The 19,718-nt window shown below is 57.0% G+C and overlaps 3 protein-coding genes across 8 annotated transcripts; all 3 read left to right on the top strand.

The window, feature by feature from the left end:
- The first annotated feature begins 184 nt into the window (after positions 1-184).
- HOXB9 (homeobox B9) lies at positions 185-4,773 on the top strand. The gene is given in 2 exon segments (XM_038547584.1): positions 185-719; positions 3,443-4,773. Coding segments are annotated over 2 exon segments (753 nt in total). The 5' UTR covers positions 185-202; the 3' UTR covers positions 3,679-4,773.
- Positions 574-14,686, top strand: HOXB8 (homeobox B8). 5 transcript variants are annotated; one of them, XM_038547588.1, is made up of 4 exons: positions 574-719; positions 11,584-11,783; positions 12,088-12,559; positions 13,501-14,686. In XM_038547588.1, exons 3-4 carry the CDS (start codon positions 12,136-12,138, stop codon positions 13,806-13,808), a joined length of 732 nt encoding a protein of 243 aa, XP_038403516.1. In that variant the 5' UTR covers positions 574-719; positions 11,584-11,783; positions 12,088-12,135; the 3' UTR covers positions 13,809-14,686. The 5 variants fall into 5 exon arrangements, with proteins under 5 accessions (XP_038403516.1, XP_038403515.1, XP_038403517.1 ...); XM_038547587.1 differs by having other exon boundaries at positions 11,584-11,810; XM_038547589.1 differs by having other exon boundaries at positions 11,584-12,559; positions 13,504-14,686.
- Positions 14,687-15,115: 429 nt separating this feature from the next.
- HOXB7 (homeobox B7) lies at positions 15,116-19,560 on the top strand. Of its 2 annotated transcripts, XM_038547592.1 has the most exons (3): positions 15,116-15,244; positions 15,437-16,541; positions 18,732-18,985. In XM_038547592.1, the coding sequence occupies exons 2-3, from the start codon at positions 16,142-16,144 to the stop codon at positions 18,983-18,985; spliced, it is 654 nt and encodes a 217-aa protein (XP_038403520.1). In that variant the 5' UTR covers positions 15,116-15,244; positions 15,437-16,141. The 2 variants fall into 2 exon arrangements, with proteins under 2 accessions (XP_038403520.1, XP_038403519.1); XM_038547591.1 differs by lacking the exon at positions 15,116-15,244 and having other exon boundaries at positions 15,702-16,541; positions 18,732-19,560.
- Positions 19,561-19,718: the final 158 nt, after the last annotated feature.

Genomic DNA, 19,718 nt, shown 5'->3' with positions numbered 1-19,718 from the left:
TTTGCAAGGAGCGCTGAGCCGGGCTGCTCCACTGTACTTTGTTGGCTGAGAAGTTGAGCAGGGGGTGGGGGTGGGAGGGTGGGGGGCCGGGGGGGTCGCGTCCGAAAGCCCTCACACCGGTCTGGGTGCCACCTCTCCCTGCTTGGGCGCCGCCGCGCGAGCGCTTCCCTTCCCCCTGCGAGCGCCCGGATAATGTCTGAGAATGTCCATTTCTGGGACGCTTAGCAGCTATTATGTCGACTCGATCATAAGTCACGAGAGTGAGGACGCTCCTCCAGCCAAGTTTCCTTCCGGCCAGTACGCGAGCCCCCGGCAGCCGGGCCACGCGGAGCACCTGGAGTTCCCCTCGTGCAGCTTCCAGCCCAAAGCGCCGGTGTTCGGCGCCTCCTGGGCGCCGCTGAGCCCGCACGCGTCCGGGAGCCTGCCGTCCGTCTACCACCCCTACCTGCAGCCCCAGGGCGTCCCGCCGGCCGAGAGCAGGTACCTCCGCACCTGGCTGGAGCCGGCGCCGCGCGGCGAAGCTGCTCCGGGGCAGGGCCAGGCGGCGGTGAAGGCGGAGCCGCTGCTGGGCGCGCCTGGGTAGCTGCTCAAACAGGGCACGCCCGAGTACAGTTTGGAAACTTCGGCGGGCAGGGAGGCCGTCCTGTCTAATCAAAGACCCGGCTACGGGGACAATAAAATTTGCGAAGGAAGCGAGGACAAAGAGAGGCCGGATCAAAGTAAGTTATAAAAAGTGAGGAAATACCAGGCCGAAGGCCAGGCGAGGGGGAGGGGAGGGGAGAGGCAATAAACTGCGGACAATGTGAAGGGAGACCGCGGCGGTGGCCGGAGAGCGAGCGGGGGAGGAGAGGAGAGGGAGGGAGGAAGGAAGGAAGGAAGCCAGCAAGCTGGGTGCCCCCGAAGGGGAGACTGAGGCCGCGGGAGAAGCGCCGCCCCCACTCCTGTGCGTCCTGGAGGGGACTGGGGCGCAGGCACCACCTCGCTGGTCTCTCGGCCTCCCTTCCCCCACTCCCCCGGGGCTCGGCGCTCGGCGCTCGGGGCTCAGAGCCCGGGAGGAGGCTGACGACGGCCGGCCGGGAGAGGGGCTGGCGGGGCCGGGGCCCGGGACGCAGCCGGCGAGGCCGAGAGCCCGCGCGGGCGAGGGCTGGAGCGCACGGGGCTGCCCGGGGCCGCGCTGCTGGCAGAGCTCCCCGCGCCACGCGCAGACCGTAAAAGCCGGCCAAGGGGAAGTGGGAGGGGGCTCATTAGGATTTTATTTGCGATGCAACAGCTTGGCGGAGGATTGTTCCTAGCAGATCTCACGCAGTAGCCGCTCGGGGTCCGCAGCCGGCGCCGGGAGGGGCGGGGAAGCCCAGAACCCGGCGACTGAGCCCCCTCCCCGGATGCGCCGGCCCCTCCCCGGGAGCCATCCCTCCGGCCGCCCCCTCCCCTCCTTGGCATCCTCGCCTAGGTTGCAGCTTCCTTTTCTGCAGCCCCCGCTGCGCTCCGCGGGGCTCCCTGGCCCCAGTCGGAGCTGTCCGCCTCTCCGGGAGTGCGGGAATCGCTTCTGAACTTCGGGGCTGACAGCCAGAGTGGAGAAGGAGAGATCCCGAAGGGACCCTGGGGAGAGGAAGGGTGGGGGGAAGGAGGCTTGCGGAAAGGCGGAGAACTTTACTATCCGATGGTAGTTACCCCTCATCTCCCACTCCTCCAAAAGTACCTCCGCCAGGAACCCCAGTCTGGCTAATTTCCAGGAGGTGCTGCTGGCTGGATGTAGGGTGGGGGGAGTCTCCTGCTTTTCATTTCTAAGGTTGAGAAAAGCAAATTGGTTGGGGGCTCTTAACTCCAAACAATTACCCCCACGCTGGCCGGAACAAGTCCTCACTTCTTACTCTTTTGGGGGAGTGAGGGTCAGATTTTTTTTTTTTTTTAAGTTTCTGCTTGCCCTGCCAGATTTCCCATCAACAGAGTGGCCCACAGGCCCTTTGGGGCACCCTTGTCTGCTGGAGGATAGAGAGCTGCCCCACGCCCCTGAGGCCCCTGGCAGGGCCCTACCACCTCCAGCCTGCCCGGATTAATAAGGACAACTAGCGTTTGGGTAACACGGGCTCTTCCCCAAACCTCCCGACTCACACCCAACCAGACCCCCATCCCAAACCTCCAAACTCTGCCTGGAAAGCCCATTACTGCAAGGCAGTGGTTTGGCTAGGATCAATTATTAACAGTTTTTTTCCTCTTTCATATTTAATGCGGCTGCGGGTCCCATCCCAGGCAATCACATTAAGGAAATAGCACTGCAAATTGGTAAGACACGGTACTTAGTGTAGGAGGAACCAGAGTATTTTTAAAAAAATATATTCAGTGCTTTTCATTTGGGGAGAAGAATCTAGCAAAGGGTGGCTGTTATTTTTAATTGGCTCTGCTTTATTTGGCAACTTTTCTGAGTTGGGGGGGGGAGGTCAGGGAGAAAGCCGGTGAAAAGGAGACAAGTCTGTATATATTTTGTTTCCCCTTACCCTCCCTTCCACTCAATTATCCCTTTCTCTGCTCCTTCTCACCACATGGAGACAGTTGGAGTTAGGTGTGCTGTGAAGGGCTTTCTGTTACCCCCTCATCATCCATGGCTCCCCACCTTGGGACTGGAGCAATCTTGCCTCCCAATTTCCCTGAACTTGCTTTAACCAAAATGCGAGCTGAGCAGGGAGCGGAAAAGGAGAGACTATTGCAACCATAAGTTATCTGTGAGCCCCCGGCGCTCCCTTGTCCACAGGCTGGAGTTGATAAATGGTTGCAATTGGGTTGCATGTGAATTGGAGTGTGCTGGATGTTTGCGTCTCTAAGTGCAGATCCATGTTTGCGAGGTGTGTGTGTGCGTGTGTGTGTGTGTATGGACAAGATATCTACAGACACACATGCCTGATGCCATGTGGCCAGGAAATGCAAGCTTGTGATTAAGGCAGGATGCACTCTGACTGGACTGGAGAGCCAGGTCTCTTGGCTGTGGCTCTGGCTGAACAGAAGCAGCTCTCCCCCAGCCCAACCTTTCTCTTACCTCCCAGAACTAGGGCCAGGTCCCTTCAGGTCAGCTACCTCTGGTTAGTCTGGTGGTGCTGGGGGGGTGGCTGGGTGGGGGGCGTTTTAGCCATGCAGGACTTTGACCTGAGTCCTAACCAGTGGGGACCCAAGCAGAGAAAGAGATCTTGAGGTGGGCAAAGCTTTGGAAATGCTGAGAAGCCTGGTACATGTTTAGCTCCACTCTGTCCAAGTAACTCTCACCTGGAGGTGTCAATAGCAACTCCTGGCCCATCTCTGGGACCCTTTCTGGGAATGCAAAGGCCCAGGTTCCCTCTCTGCAATGCAAGATGGGGGAGTGAAGGCCAGGGGTAAGTCCTCTTCTGAAGGAGAACATGGGGGCCTTTCATCCCCCTTCCTTTCTTTGATTCTATCGCTGCTTCTCTTTCAGCCAACCCCTCTGCCAACTGGCTGCACGCTCGCTCTTCCCGGAAAAAGCGCTGTCCCTACACCAAATACCAGACGCTGGAGCTAGAGAAGGAGTTTCTGTTCAATATGTACCTCACCAGGGACCGTAGGCACGAAGTGGCCAGACTCCTCAATCTGAGTGAGAGACAAGTCAAAATCTGGTTTCAGAACCGGCGGATGAAAATGAAGAAAATGAATAAGGAACAGGGCAAAGAGTGAAGACACCCCCCCCCTTCCCCAGCCCTCCCCACCCCTTCCCCATCTCACGCTTATTTATAAGTGATGGCTGCAGGGCCAGTGCTGTCTGGGATGTATTCAAGTGAATGGGGAAGGGAGTCTTTCTCTTCAAAGTCCTTTTCTGCATCTAGAGCATCTCTTTTCCTTTGCCCTTACCTGTCCTTCTCTTCTCCCTGAGCCTCAGAAGGAAGTTTTGTTGATTTAGAAGATAGACATGTAGTTGGTTTCTAACAAGGTAATGGGCCACAAGGAAAGAGAGACCCTAGTCGAGCCCCTAGCAATCTCCTTAATTTTTCTGGGAAGCCCCCAGCCCTTCACTTCCAGCCTACCTATCTTCACCCCTTACTCACACCTATCCCAGAGTCACCCAGAGACACTCCAACTGCATACAGCCCCACAGAAGTCCACATACATAAAGCCTGTAATAACAGGGAAAGCTCGCAGCCAACACTCAAATGAAGTGACACCCCAAATGCAGACCATCGCACCCCAAATCTGGTAGAACAGCCCTCAGGCCACCAGCAAGCCCAGGTTTTACCCTTGATACAAATATACATCAAGAAGATGTCTAGAGACACACTCCTGAATGAGGCTCTCTGAGGCCCAAAGGGCTCAGCATCACCATACCGTCTCTATGGAATCCCCAGTTCTATCCCATCTGGACCCAAGGGCAAATGGGAGTAAACGGGCCCCCGGCTGGTGGGCTAGAAGGGGCAAGGAAAAGCAGCAGTGGTCTTATGAAGGCATCCCCGGACTTGTGAAGGTGTTCCACACACACACATTTTGTTGCAGGAAATGTTTAATTCTGCATGTTTTTTCCCCTCTCCTTCCAACAAAAGGAGGTCACATCGTGGGTCGTAAGCCTTGACAATGTTGTCTGTCCGTTCATCTGTGCCCCGCTTGACAGAGACTGTAGCTTCTCTTGCTCTGCCCCGGCCCTGCGTTCTTCCGCACCCTCCCCAGCTCCGAAATCAACTCTGTTTCGGCCGAATCCACCTTGCACCAGCGAGTCAAGCCACCCCTTGGAGAAGCCCCCCCACCTCCACCCCCTCTCCATCCTCCACTAGCGCAACCGTAGGAGAGAGACAGGAAAGCCAGGTCAGGAGAGTCCTATTGAGAATTTATTGTGAATCGATCCCGGAAGATCCCCGAAGCTCCCTTCCGGGATAACTGGTGGAGGACAGGGAGGAGCAAAGGCTCCGGCGCGGGGAGCCCGGCGCGTCCCTCCCCATCCTGCCCACCACTGGCCCAAGCGGAGGAGCCCGGGCCGGCGGCTGCCCGCCCCAGCACGCGACGAGCCCTGCCCCGGCGCCCGCCGGCCTTGCCTCCCGCGACTCGGGCCTGGACGGCCGTCTCCTCGGCTGCTGCGCGCGATTCTGCGCAACGCGGTCCCGCGTGCAAAGGAAAAGAGGCGAAACCGCACCTAGGCAGCAGGCCGAAGCTTCCTCTCTGCTTCCCCTCTTCCCTGCTCCCCCATCTGTCCAGCCCCCTTCAATTTCATGAACTCTTCTTGCTCCCGCTTCTCCCGACCCTGCAAGGGAACATTCCAGTAGAACTTTGTTTGTTTGGGTTTTTTTTTTTTTGCCTTGTCGGTGGCTGTCGTGAAATTGTGCTGTGTTTTGTGATTTCTTTGGGGGTGATCGTCTCGCGTGTTTTCAGTTGTCGCTTATATCGGGAGGGTTGTGGGTGGGAATGGGGAGGGCGAGGGGCCTAGAGCTCTGGTTGTTTGTTTTGGAAGAAAAAAAAAGAAAAAAGAACAAAAAAATATATATCACTCTAGAAATAAATCTCTCCGTGTCTCATTCTGTGTTGGCCCTCCTCACCTGGCCAGAGGTGGAGGTCCTAGTTCCAAGAGGACAGCTTGGGGGAGAAAAGGGGGGGGGAGAGACTCCTGTGCCCAAGAGGTGTCTCCTTAGACCTAGCAGAGCAGGCTCCCTGGTGGAGCTGAGAACTGGTCTGGACCCAAGGTCCCAAGACCTCTGCTTAAACTGAGCAAGAGCCTTCCAACAGGAGAGCTGGGAGACTGGAGGGGGATGAAAGGAAAGATTGGTGATTTGGAGAGGGGTCTGGGTCTGCAGGGAGCAATGAAATCTTCCTCTAAAGTGGCACTGGAGACCTCACTACCCACTCCAGGGCCAGAGGGAGGGCAAGGCCTGCCCTGCTACTCCTGAAAGCCGTTCCTCTCTTCAGGTGGCTGAGAGCATCACCTTGGTTTGGTCCACTTAAAAATAGCATGCAAGTGGGGAAGGCACTCACTTCCTTCAGCTATCCCTGCAGCAGGGCTACTGGCTGGGGATAGAGGCTTTAGGAAGGCCAGGCTGTCCTTCTTTCCACTCCAGAGGAGTGAATCTCTTAGGGTTCTGGCCCTCAGTTGGAGTTTGAGGCACCGATGTGAGCTACAGGGTGCAGCCTTGGTGTAAGGCCTGTGGAGTCTGGAAGCGGGAGAGGCCTGAGCAGGGGGGGTCCCATAGATAGGAAGGGACAGGGAGTTTGGGAGTGGAACAGAAATGTCTCAGGAGAGAAAGAGAGAGAGAGAGAGAATCCACTTCCCACTCAGACCCCAGAACTCACTTGGGTTTCCAGAAGCACCTTTCCATCCCTATCAGATTGTGGCGTCCCGCCAGGGCCTCTTTTGAGGACCGCTGTTCCCCGAGGCCTGGCCTGTCTCAGCCGGGCGTGGGGATTCGGCTGCTGTCCGGCTGGCGCTGGGGAGCCGGCCGCCAGCCCCGGAGCCTCCTGCCAGGCCCACCCCAGCGGCGCTGCAGCCCGCAGAGCCCCAAGGTCGCGGGAGAGGTGGGGACAAAGCGTGACCCGAGCGAGAGGCGCCTGGACGCGGAAAGGCCAGGCCTACCCCTCTCCAGCGAACGCAAGGCGGCCGCGGACAGCTACCTAGAGTAGCAGGAGGCAGGAGAAGGCGAAGCTCTGGGCTCCCGCAGGGCCGGGACCGCATCCTCCAAGGAGGGAGGGTTCCGTTCATTCGGGCTGTAAAATGAATCTGGCTTTAGAGCTTGTGTAGACTAGGCTCCCTCCGCATCCCCGGCTGCCGGAGCCGGGGAGCCGGCCGGGGCGGAGGGTGAGCCCCAGCGGGCACCGGCTTCCTCCGGGAGGAAAGGCAAAGGCGCGGCTGGAACCGGCCGGGAGCGGCGGGGTAGGGGGCCTGGCCTCCCGGGGAAGCCTCCGGCGGGCGGCGGCGTCTGGGTCCCGAGCCCGGGGTGGCTTCTTTAAAGACAAACAAAGGCGAGGATGCGGAGGCTGGGAAGCCGGAGATGGGGAAATCTGCTGTCATAAAAGAGAGCGAGCGAGGCAAGAGAGGGAGACCGCGAAGAGTGCGCGACGGAGAAGCCGGGAGAGGAATTCAATGCCGTGTGCGCAGCAATAAAAGAATATGACCGCTATAAAAGTTTATAGCGTATAAATTTCTGAAGGTTAAGGAACTAAACAGCAGCAAAGCAAACAGTGAGGGGAAACTTTCCGGAGCCGAGAGAGAGAGAGCCGTAGCTGGGCCTGGGCTCTGGGGCCGGCGGGTGCACGGGAGGGCCCCCTGGGCTCTGGAGCCCCCATCCACACCCGCCCCGGGGGCCGCGGGGCCGCGGGGATCGGGGTTTCCGGGGAAGGGGGGCCCAGGGTGCAAAGGGAGGAAAAGAGGGAAGAACACTTTGTTGTCACAAATGCTTCAGAGAACGCAGTTCGGGCCATTTTCTTTGTTCTTCGCACCCCCTCCAGAACCGGGCGTCATAAACGAGAAGCCCCCTTGCGCACACGCACACACACACACACACACACACACACACATGCACACACACGGGTCCGGCGGGGCCAGACGTCTGGGCGCGGCAGCCTCTTGATCCTTTTACAGCCCCATCCCACCCTCCCAGGCCTCTTCTCTCCCCCACCCCAAAAGCCCAATTGTTTCTTCTCAGAATTTGAAACAATCGTGTTGGGTTTGAAAAGTGCTCGGCTCCCCCTTTTACGGGCCATAAACGGTGCACTGCCTGGCGGTCTCCGCCAGAAATTAGGGGTTTGAGGTTGGAGGCTGAGAGGGTGGAGGGCCGGGGGTAAGTAGGAGATGAAAAAAGCTTATGGGTTCTTTTTTCCCTTCCCTACACCCCAGCCTTTTTTTCTTTTTAGCTTATCTGCACAATTTCATGAGCCATTTCCTGATTTCCGTTGCCTTTTCTGTCGCCTGTTCTCGTCTCCCTCCCCCTTTTCTGCTAATAATGAAAGTTTCTCTCGACGCTCGCCTGGTTGGCAGGCTCTCCGGAGAAACTGGCCGAGCCGGTGGCGGCGGCGGCGCCTTTTCTCAGAACAGCCGCTAGATGGCACCCTTGCTCCACGTGAAAATCCCCGGTGCGGCGGCTGCGGACTCTGGCGGCTGCTCATCGCACCTTGGTCGGGCCCGGAATCTCTGAACTGAGCGCTACCAAAAGTCATGAATAATTAGCGCGTAATAAAAATATAGGGTTCATTGTGGCCGTTTCCCCCATTTTATAGATTTTAGATAGAGTGTATTACCCCCTCTCCCCTCAAATGGTCAATTTTCTGAATTTACCCCAGGAGGAGGTGTCAGTGCTTCTCACCCATTTTCTGTGGTCGGCAGGGCAACAAATGCATGAAAACGGGGAACGATAATAATAATAATAGGAAAATGGGAAAAAATAAAAGAGGAGAATTGGCTCTGAAAAATGAGATTTTCCGGGAGGGGGGCTAGATGAAGGTCTGCGGATGCGGGTGAGCAGGTCAGGTGAAAGGGGAAAGCCGGCAGAAGAAGGTCGGACGCAGAGGAAGCTGCCCTGAAACGGGATCAGCAGCAGAGGGAACCGGGTGAGCCAGCCCGGGGTCTGGGGGTACAACTGGAGGGGGGGGTAGGGAGTAGATCCCCGGCTTTGTGGGCATTCGGAGGTGCCCAGAGCCGGCAGGGCTGATGAGCACCGGCTGAGGCTTCAGAGCCTTTGTACGGGTCCGGGGCTGGGATCGCGCCGGTGACCCAGGCGCGGGGCAGGGGCTCCCCCAGAACGGGCGCGGCGCGGGGAGGTCTCGTATTTTTCTCGGTGGTTCTGCTCGTCCCAAGTTGGGAAACCAAAAAAAGTGTGCGTTTTCCGGATGGATGTGGGGGGCAGGCACGGTGGCAGGAAGCAGGAGCTCGGTTCTCCCCGCATTGCGTGGCTTCCAGGTGAGAGCTCGGGCTCCGTGCGCCGAGGCCGCCCCGGCAAACCTTGGGGGTGAGGGTCCTTTCGCAAATTAGCAGCTGGAGGCCTGGACTCGGGCAATTTTCCTTCTGAGACCCGCGCACGCTGTCTGCCCATAACCCTTTTAATTCCAAATCTCCCATTTCCTCTCGGGCCAGCCTGATCCGTGTCCCCCATCCAGACAAACCTGCCTGAGAAACACACACACACACACACACACACACACACACACACACACCCCTCCTTAAAATTAGCCCCGACGAGGTTTCTCTTGCTTCCCCCAGGACCTGGTGCAAAGAGGCAAGCGGAGTTTCTCAACTTGAGTTTCTCTAATAAATCTGTGCTCCATTGGGTGTTTATAAATTATCTCCTAGCTCTTTCTTGTTTTTTCTTATAATAGAAACATTTTCCCTCCATCAGGAATTTCTGGCACGGTGTAGGGATGATTTAGAACAAGCCATTGAATTTCTACCTCACCGGTGAGTCCTCAAATCATGACCATAAAATCCCCCGCACTTGATAAAAATGTTCTCTTCGGCAACAACTTAACTCTCCCTTCCGCTGCCTCACCGCCCCCTCAGCCTCGCGCTGAAAATCCAAGACCACTTCTCTCTCCTCTTCTCCCCTCTCTCCATCCCTTTCAGCCCCTCTCCCATTCTCCTGATTCACTTTTGAAGGACCAAGTGGCTCTACTGGTAACTTCCCCTTGGAAAAAGCTGATGGTTTCATTTTTACAAAGGCTGGGATAAATGGGATTCCCCCCCCTCCCCCAGCACCCTTCCAAAAGCAAACCACTCTCTGGTGAATAAACGGTGGCTTGAATGTGTTTGTGAAGGCTCTACCTTTGTTACTAAAAATATTCATTCTTTCTCCCCCTCTCCTTTTCCCTTCTTTCTTTCCTTTCCTTGGCCAGTGAGCCGATTCAGGAGGCCATTGGTTGGGACCCTGAGACTGGGGCCTTCAAAAACCTGGCCACCATCCTCAGTAGGCCGGGTAGGCTGGGGGAGGCTAAGGCAGGAGAGGGTGGCACCCACTCAGCTCGGCCCTGTGCCCCAAACCCCAGGTCCTCAGGTCTGGAGAGAGAGGGCTGGGCTTAACTACAGGCTCCCCAAGGGGAGAGGAGAGAATATGGGGGACTCTGTGGCCTTGCTGCATCCAAATCCCTGTTACCTCAAGGTCAGTTTGGTAGTGATGATGGCTCAAAGGACGCTGAAAGCGAAGAGGTGCCCCCACCCCATAATAAACTCTGCAGCCTCTGCCTAGAGCAGAGAAGAGGACGGGACAGTGAGCATCAAGACCAAGCACCTGGGCCTCCAGGTCTGGCAGCAGCCACCAAGGCCCTTCCCTCCCTTTGATGTGCTGATGGGCTTGGTGGTACCTCCTCACCCTAGGGTGCCACGGAAGGTGCAGAGGACTGGCCTGGAAGGTTGGGAGCCAACTGAGCCTGGTTAGCAGGTCCCAAGGCCTGGGTGCAGGAGTGGGACAGCCCAGCTGGGCATTATCCTGCTAGTGGCACCAGGCCCCTCTCCCATCACACAGAGTGGGACCCTCAAAGCACTGACTAGAGACCCTCCTCCCCATTCCAGCACCTCTCCAGGCCAAGAAGGTTGTGCAATACCGAAGAATTGGTAGTTGCAGGGCGAACTTTGCTCCCTGCCTCACCACTGTCCATTAACCAGAAAGTTTCTCCGCCCCCCCCACTCCCTCCTGGTCCCTCCTCATGTCTTGCAGGTCCCCTTCTCCAAAGAAAATTCTTGCTTGTTTGTTTAATGAGAGAAAGTTGGTGAGTGGCCTGGGTGGGGCAGAGAGGAGGTGGTTTGGGGGCTCCAGAGAAGGGGGTGGGGGCAGGTGCTGGCCACAGCTGAAGGAGGTGAAAATCTCAGAAAAGTAACCGTTTGCGCCGAAAAAAACCCATAATCGTTCTCATTTCGGCTTCGTCACCCCCACCGCGCTGCAGTCGGGCGGCGGGGCGTTCGAAGCTGCAGTTTTATAGCTGTAGAGGAAAGAACTCGTAAAATGCTAACAGCTTTTATGCGCTGCGGCATAAACAACAACAGACTCCGGCTTTATTGCGTTTTATAGTTTGTTAAAGAGTTTACAGCCGTTTTTGGGGGGCCGGTTACCCAGCCAATTCCCTCCACACGATAGTTAAACCTTTATCAATAATAAGGAAATTGATCATTAAAGCCTTAAATATGACTACCTCGTTTGTTTGAAAATATGTTTAGGAGAGGAAGCTGTATGATTTGATAACTTGTATTAAAATACCAATTACATTTATAGGACCTTTTAAAACTCGGCGCAATTAAACCGTGTTCTTTTACATTTTTCCGAAGCGACCCTGACATTTAAAAAGACTCCAACTGCCTCGTTAAAATCGCGAAATTAACAGCGTGCCTACGCCTGGCGCGTTGTGTATGTGTGTGTGCGTGGTTTTTTTTTTTTCCGCGACTCCCCCACATCAGTCTTTGGGGGTGGTCTGCGAAGGTATTTGATTTGTTGTGAGGCGAGAGATATCTCATTAATGTAGGTAGTTAAACAGATTTAATCCGTATTCATTCTCTCTCTCACCCCCTCTCCCTCTACCCCCCCTCTCCCTCTCTCCCCCTCGCTCTCCCTGGGTGTTTTTTTTTTCTTCCCTTCCTTTTTTTTTTTTTTTTTTTCCGCTCTCTCCTCACTCCCTGGCGCTCGCTCGCTCTAGCTCTCTCTCTCGCTCGCTCTCTCTCGCTCGCACCCTCGCTCTGCGTTCTGTCCGGGAGGAGTACGGAGAAGCCAATAGGATGCGGGGGCTCTAATGGATGCAAATGATCATGAAAAGACAGTGCAAAATATGAAACAACTCATTTGCAGGGAAGTAAATCACCGAAAACTGTTTATGAACTGGCATCCCTTCTTCGAAATGTAAAGCGAGGACCTCTTTAAGTGGCGGTATATTTTTGTTTGGGGGGTGGGGGGTGGGGGGAGGGCGAGCGAGCCGCGGCTGCCATGCAAGCTTAGACTTTTGGAGGCTTCGCTGTCCTTTTCTATTCCTGGAAATCACAAAAAGTGTGGCGGCTTCGAGATCTTCTTCGCCTTTTCTTTCTTTTCTTTTTTCCCCCTCCTCCCTTTCCCTCTCCTTTCCTGGCGAGGGTGACTAGGAGCCGGCGAATCCGCGTTTTTTTCTCTCTCTCCCTCCCTCTCCCCCTCCCCACCCCCTCCCCAACAGCCCCCAACTACAGCCGCCGCCGCCGCCGCCGCCTCAAAATTCAATAAAATGAGCTCTTATTTCGTCAACTCACTGTTCTCCAAATACAAAACCGGGGAGTCCCTGCGCCCCAATTATTATGACTGCGGCTTCGCCCAGGACCTGGGCGGCCGACCCACCGTGGTATACGGTCCCAGCAGCGGCGGCAGCTTCCAGCACCCGTCGCAAATCCAGGAGTTCTACCACGGGCCGTCGTCGCTGTCCACCGCTCCCTACCAGCAGAACCCGTGCGCCGTGGCGTGCCACGGGGACCCGGGCAACTTCTACGGCTACGACCCGCTGCAGCGGCAGAGCCTGTTTGGTGCGCAGGATCCAGACCTGGTGCAGTACGCCGACTGCAAGCTCGCCGCCGCCAGCGGCCTGGGCGAGGAGGCCGAGGGTTCAGAGCAGAGCCCGTCGCCCACACAGCTCTTCCCCTGGATGCGCCCGCAAGGTGAGCTCGCGGCAGGTCCGGCCGGGGCCAGAGGGGAGACCGCAGGGCCCCGAGCGGGGCAGGGGGCCCGCCAGGCCGGGAGCGTTTCCTCCAGCTCCTGGAAGACATGCCTGCTCCGATCGGATCGCCTCCCATTTCTTTCCTCCTTCTTCCCTCCTTCCCTCCCTCCTTCCCTCCCTCCTTCCCTCTCTCCCTTCCTTCCTCCCTTTTTTCCTTCCTTCCTTCCTTCCTTCCTTCCTTCCTTCCTTCCTTCCTTCCTTCCTTCCTTCCTCCCTTCCTCCCTCCCTCCCTTCCTCCCTCCCTCCCTTTCCTTTTTGTTTCCCTTGAAGGGGGGTCGCTAAGCGACATTTCCTGAATCCATAAACCCCTCACCCGGCCTTACTTTTCTTCTTCTCATCCTTCCCCCCCCCCTTTTACTGTTTTATGGGGGTAGTGGAGAGAGGGTGGTGGGAGTGGGGGCGCTCAACTTTTGCACTTCTCAATTGCTTTATAGTTTAATTACCCTGAAGAAACTTTTCTTCTGGGGCAGAGGCTCTGGGGGCTTTTCAAGGTGGGTCCATTCGTCCCCATCCCAGCTTTTTTTATTCTTATTTCCCTCCTTCTTCACATCCTTCCTTCTAAAGTTTATGGCACTTTTAATAGATTTGAACCACCTCCACCCAACTCTCTGGTGCTGGTTAGCAGAGGAGGGGGCTCCCCCCTTCTGGCTCCCTTAGATTCAGTGGTGTCTGATCCCTCTCACCACCACCACCACCCTACCCCCCACCCCCCACCCCGACCGCTGATCGCGGCCTCCCCTCCCCTGCAAGGGGTAGAAGGTCCCCTGCCCTTATTATACTGGTCTCCTAGGCTGGTTCACGAATCTTCCAACCTTCTCCGTCTCTGCCCTCTCCCCCCTCCCTCCCCCCCCACCCCTGTCTCGCCCTTTCCCCCATTCCTAGCAGCCGCCGGACGCAGGCGAGGCCGACAGACCTACAGCCGCTACCAGACCCTGGAGCTGGAGAAGGAGTTCCTATTTAATCCCTATCTGACTCGCAAGCGGCGGATCGAGGTATCGCATGCGCTGGGACTGACAGAGAGACAGGTCAAAATCTGGTTCCAGAACCGGAGGATGAAGTGGAAAAAAGAGAACAACAAAGACAAGTTCCCCAGCAGCAAATGCGAGCAGGAGGAGCTGGAGAAACAGAAGCTGGAGCGGGCCCCGGAGGCGGCGGACGAGGGCGACGCGCAGAAGGGCGACAAGAAGTAGGCTCCAGCTGGGACTGCCAGGGCCGCGGCCGCCCTCGGTCCGTGGGTCCCCCCGGACCTCACCGCCGCCGCCCGCCCCCGCCCGAGAGAGCTCTGGCCCCGCGAGCAGGGCCCGGAGCCCGGCCTCCCGCCGCAGCGTCCCCCGCCGCGCCAGTCCCCCGCTAGTGGTAGTATCTCGTAATAGCTTCTGTGTGTGAGCTACCGTGGATCTCCTTCCCTTCTCTCGGGGGCCGGGGGAGGGGGGACAAGAAAAGGATTTTGAGCAAGGACTCCCTCGCCCTGCGAGGGTGAGCGGCTGCGGCTGGCTGAGCCCCCCCAAGCCCCCGCCCCGTGTAAAAAGCCTCCTTGTGCAATGGTCTTTTTTCCTTTGAACGTGCTTCTTTGTAATGACCGAGGTACCGATTTCTGCTAAGTTCTCCCAACAACATGAAACTGCCTATTCACACCGTAATTCTTTCTGTCTCCCTCTCCCTCTCCTTCTCTCTCTCTCTCTCTCTCTCTCTCTCTCTCTCTCTCTCTCTCTCCCCGTCCTCATTTCCCCCTCCCAACCCCTCTCTCCCCGCTGCCCTCCCTAGCTCGCTGGCTTTCTCTCTTGCTTCTCTTTTCCTCCCAACACCCGCCCCCCACCGCCTTTGGTTTGGCAATTTCGTCTTAAGTGTTTCTCAAAAGAGGTTACTTTAGTTAGCATGCGCGCTGTGGGCAATTGTTAAAAGTGTTCTTAGGTTTACTGTGAAGAGAATGTATCCTGTATCCGTGAATTGCTTTATTGGGGGGTGGGAGGGCTAATTATATATTTTGTTGTTCCTCTATACTTTGTTCTGTTGTCTGCGCCTGAAAAGGGCGGAAGAGTTACAATAAAGTTTACAAGCGAGAACCCGAGACTGGCCCGGCCCGCGCTCCTCATTTGCCCCCGGCGCCTTGCAGAGCTGGGGGGAGCCGGTCACCCGGCTCCTGCGCCCGCCAGGCCGGGCCGCCCAGAGGAGGGGGCGGGGGCTGGAGGCAGGTGGTGCGAGTCCCTTGGCCCAGGGGCGCAGGGGGTGAGGGAGGCGGCTGCGCCTGATTGGAGGAGAGAGGAACGGGGGAGGGGAGCCCAGAGAAACCCCCTCCCTTCGCGTTCAGAGGCTGCCGGCGCGAGACCCGGGCGCCCAGGCCACGCTGGAGGGATGCGCCGGGACTGGTGGCTGTATCCCCCGCCGCCTCCCCCTTTGTTTCTGCGGGCCCTCTCCCGTGTGCGCTTGTGTGTGTGCTGGTGTGTGTGTGTGTGTGTGTGTATAAAAGTGGAGCGCAGGGCCGCTGAACAAGCTTATACATTTATTTTTCCCAGATTGGCTGGCTGGCTGAGTGGGTGGCTGGGGGTGGGGGGAGCAGGAGGAGAGAAGAGATGCACTTCCCCGCCTCTCCCTCTTCGCGACTTGGCCACCTTCGCCCAGCTCTGAGGTCGTGGCTCGCCCCCTTCCTTCCCTCGCTGCCCCTGCTGCTCCCGCAGCCACGCTCCACTGAGGCATCCGCCTCCCGGAACCAGGAGAGCAGCATACCCAGGCCGCCCTCCTCCCTTCCTTTCTCTTCCCAGCCACCCCACCCCCTTCCTTTTTTTATTTTCAAACAGTTGTGTTTGTTTGTTTGTTTTAGCCACCACCAGAAACCGCAGCATCCCACGCCCGTGGGCTGGATCCCGCGCCTGTAGGAGCACCCACGAAGCTTCATTCCATCCCTGCCTGTATGTCTGGGGGCACCGAGAGAGCGAGCCAGGAGGCCAGGCTCACCTCCGCCGCTCACCTCGGGAGAACCGGACCAAGGTCCCCGCTAAGGCCCAGCGAGGCTGCACTGGCCCAGATTAATAAAGACCTGACCTGCCCCCACCCGCCCACCCACCCAGTTGCGGGCAATCCCTGCATTTGTTTCTTGTTGGGCAACCGGCTGGGGAGGTGGGTGGTGGTGGTGGGGTGACAACACGGATGGCTCAGAGGTTATTTATTTTCCCTCCTACTCAATCCATTCCTCCCCAAATCTCGCCTGCAAGCTGCCTCCAGCCCAAGAGGGTCGACGGCGGCCCTTGAGCCCCCAGCCCCAATCCGCAGGGCTCGGCTCTCCCATTCATTATTGATCATATTTTATAAATCGAACGCCACACAATTTTTTCCACATTACCGGGAGCCGTGGGGAGGCTGCCGGGCCATTGGCGGAGGGCGCGTCACGTGGGCGGGGTCACGTGGTCCGGAGAGGAAAAAGGGGGTCCTTTTTGGTGTAAATCTGGACTCTAATTCTGTAATATATCAAGGAATCTCGTAAAACCGACACTAAAACGTCCCTGCCTACAAATCATCCGGCCAAATTATGAGTTCATTGTATTATGCGAATGCTTTATTTTCTAAATATCCAGCCGCAAGTTCGGTTTTCGCCACCGGAGCCTTCCCTGAACAAACTTCTTGTGCGTTTGCTTCCAACCCCCAGCGCCCGGGCTATGGAGCGGGTTCGGGCGCTTCCTTCGCCGCCTCGATGCAGGGCTTGTACCCCGGCGGGGGGGGCATGGCGGGCCAGAGTGCAGCCGGCGTCTACGCGGCCGGCTACGGGCTCGAGCCGAGTTCCTTCAACATGCACTGCGCGCCCTTTGAGCAGAACCTCTCCGGGGTGTGTCCCGGCGACTCCGCCAAGGCGGCGGGCGCCAAGGAGCAGAGGGACTCGGACTTGGCGGCCGAGAGTAACTTCCGGATCTACCCCTGGATGCGAAGCTCAGGTAACGCCGCGCACCGAGCCATCCCGAGCCGAGCCGCAGTGGCCCGGGCGCATCCCCCCCCAGGGCGCCCCCTTCCCGGCCAAGTGCCCCTTTCCGCGTCCAGAGTGCTCCCGGTAGGAGGTCGGCCCTGGGGACTCGGCTGCAGCTCCGCCGCAACCCGGCGCGCCGCCCCCACCCCCCCCCCCATTTTTGCTCGGTGCTCTCAGGCTCCTTCTGCTCCCCTGGCGGATCTCTCTTCGCCGACGCCTTGGCGCTCCGAGCCCCCCGCCCGCCCCCCACCTTTCCTCCCGGCCTTTTAGCTTTAAATATTTATCAGCCGCGCCGGCACGGGCTGGAGACGAGGCCGTTTGTCTTGTGGAGGAAGGCTGGGGTTTGCAGAGAATAGCCATTAGGGTCTCCCCCCTCCCTTCTCTTTTCCCCGCCGCCGGGGATCTCAGCTCTGGGTGTGTCCCCCAGCCCCAGCTTGGAGGTCTGGGGGAGGGGGCCCGCAGCGCAGAGCAATTCTCCCCTCCCCCTTCCCTCCTAGCCAACCCAGCTCCCCCATTATTCCCTTCTGGACAATTAGAGGTGGGCTCTAGAGGCTTGGCGGGAGGAGGGGGTATGAGAAGAGATGAAGATCCAGCCAGGGACACAGAGCCAGAGAGGCAGGTGGAGAGAGGGGGGCTGAAGCCAAGAGAGATGAGGCTCCTGACCCCCCAGTGAACTTGGGCAGGGAGAAGCAGAACCAGAGAAAGGGTCGGAAGCCTCATCAGACTATGGCTGGCTTCCTCAGGTGCCCTTCCTAGGCCTCCTAAGTGCCCCCCTGGAGAACTGGCCAGCAAGTTTGCAGGTATCATTCCAGAAGGGTGAATGTCCTCAGGGAAGGGACTTGGATTATGCCTTGCCAAATCGTGACTTAGACAGTTCAGGCCACTGAGCCAGCTGCTGCGGAAGCCCCAGGAGACCAGGGCTCCGTGGGGTCTCCTGACTAGCCTGAACCAGACATTCTTCTTAACGCTGCCCTGGACTCAGGGGCCAACCCCAAGGTTCAGAAGGCCCGAGACTTGTGGTCAGAGCCTCCCAATCCAGTCCAAAGAAGCCTGGCTCTTACGCCATCAGTATTGGTGGTCACGGTCTCCATTACCTGCTCCATAATTCAACTGCCTTTCCAGTTGATTTATCAAAGCCCAAATTTTTCTGCTCGTAAACATTTCAGCTTGGCTTTTATCTGACTGGAAATTAAGGCCCCTAAGCCCTCCTCCCATGTCTCCTTCCCAGGAGGGCTGGCACCAGCACCTCCCCCCATACAACATCCCCCAGGGCTCTTCAGGGTTTTGGCCTACTCTGGAAGGCTCTCCTCTACCCTACATCCCCCACCATCCAGATACTTCATGTTCTACCCCAAACCAGGCTGCTCTCTTCCCCGTGCCTTCCTGGAGGGCCCAAAGGTTGATTTGGAGAACTGGGTTGTCTGGGCAGGTGGGCAGGCAGGACAGCCTAGCCCTGTCTGAACCTGAGCCATTCACTGGAAAAAGAGTCATCAGAAGGCAGCTGCTCTCAGGGAAACTCCAGGCTCCAAGGAAATCTGCAAATTCTCACCTCCTTCTCATTCTATAACAGGCTGTGTGTGTGTGTGTGTGTGTGTGTGTGTGTGAGAGAGAGAGAGAGAGACAGAGACAGAGAGAAAAAGACAGAGAGAGAGACTGGGTCAGTGTCTGTGAGTCTCCTTTGTTTCCTTTTCTTTTTGGGAAAAGCACTCAGGCCAGGCCTAGAGATCCACTCCAGGGTCACTTGCATGGCTTCCATTGCCTCTTACCCTAAAGACCATCCAGTCAGTACCCAAAAGGGGAATCCTAGGATGCCTGGTCTCAGGGGTGATGGGAAGATTAACCTTCTTTCATCCTACATACACCTCTCAGGTGCAAAGCCTTCAAGAGCCAGCAGGTTAAATCTTGGGCTCAGAACCCCTGGGCTGAAAGCCTTTCTGGGTGGCAAATGGGGACGTTTGCCTCCAGAGGCCTCTAGAAATGCCTGTACAAGGAGGGAAGTGGGAAGGCACACGTTGGGGTATATGGAAAGTAAGAATTTGGTTTCATGGGGAAATGGGCTCTTCCCACCACTGACCCCCAAACCTGAGGTCTGAGAGGGACTCGGGCACTCTCTGGCTTTCCCCACGAGCACTAATTCTTCTCCTTTAAATACTGTGCGCAGGGACGGACCGAAAGCGAGGCCGCCAGACCTACACCCGCTACCAGACCCTGGAGCTGGAGAAGGAGTTTCACTACAACCGCTACCTGACACGGCGGCGGCGCATCGAGATCGCGCACGCGCTCTGCCTCACCGAAAGACAGATCAAGATCTGGTTTCAGAACCGGCGCATGAAATGGAAAAAGGAGAACAAGAGCACGGGCCCTGGGGCCACAGGCCAGGACAAGGCCGAGGTGGAGGAGGATGAGGAAGAGTGAGAGCCAGAGACCCGGTAGAGGAAGAGAGTGAGAGGAAGGGAGAGAGGGTGAAGCCCAGCTCTGAGAACTGAACCAGGAAACTCAAATTAAATAGGGAGGGGGAAAACTATTTAAGTAGCGGAAAGCAGTTTAAAATTTTTTAAGGAGAGAAGGTGAAGTTTTGGTTTCTTAACACTGAAAAAAAATACTACCTATAGAAAAGTCCGTCGGGTGTGTTTTGTACAATATGGGAAGAACATCACCTACCTGTTCTGTAGATTTTCTGCCTCCCCTTTTCTATGTCGCTATTGTAAGGTCTTTGTAAAATTTTGCTGTTTTGTAAGGCCCCTTTCTTTGATGCTGTCTTTGTGGTCTGTGGGTCTGGACTCATTCGTGTGGTTCCCCGTCCTCCTGAGCCCCCGCCTTCCCAGTAGCAGCATTGAAGGGGCCTTAGGCAGCCCTATGGACCCACCAACTAGCTCAAGTGTCCCCTCTGTGCACCTGGTCTGCCCGATGCTCCTTGCTCCCGCCAGCCCCTGTGATCCTCGTTACATCTTATGTGTACCTGAAGAAATAAAACACAGTTTAAAAATGAACAGTTGCCCTATTTTCTGTTTCCCTAAAGCTGGGGGGTTGTGGGTAGTGGTGGTGGTAACAGGGTTAGCCGTGCATCCCAGAGCCCCTTGGCTTCAACTTCTGCTGCTAGTCATTTCTTTCTGTGCTGGGGTCTGCTCTTTTTCCTGGTGCTGCTTGC

The sequence above is a fragment of the Canis lupus genome, chromosome 9 (assembly GCF_011100685.1).
Source record: "Canis lupus familiaris isolate Mischka breed German Shepherd chromosome 9, alternate assembly UU_Cfam_GSD_1.0, whole genome shotgun sequence".
Taxonomy (NCBI): domain Eukaryota; kingdom Metazoa; phylum Chordata; class Mammalia; order Carnivora; family Canidae; genus Canis; species Canis lupus.
This window is presented reverse-complemented; position numbering and strand designations above follow the sequence as displayed.

What these genes read in the sequence shown, in the direction of transcription:
- HOXB7 (XM_038547591.1), top strand. Translation starts at nt 16,142, where the DNA reads ATGAGTTCATTGTATTATGCGAATGCTTTATTTTCTAAATATCCAGCC. An exon ending in CCCCTGGATGCGAAGCTCAG is followed by an intron (nt 16,542 to 18,731) that starts GTAACGCCGCGC and finishes TACTGTGCGCAG; the next exon opens with GGACGGACCGAAAGCGAGGC.
- HOXB8 (XM_038547588.1), top strand. Translation starts at nt 12,136, where the DNA reads ATGAGCTCTTATTTCGTCAACTCACTGTTCTCCAAATACAAAACCGGG. An exon ending in CCCCTGGATGCGCCCGCAAG is followed by an intron (nt 12,560 to 13,500) that starts GTGAGCTCGCGG and finishes CCCCATTCCTAG; the next exon opens with CAGCCGCCGGACGCAGGCGA.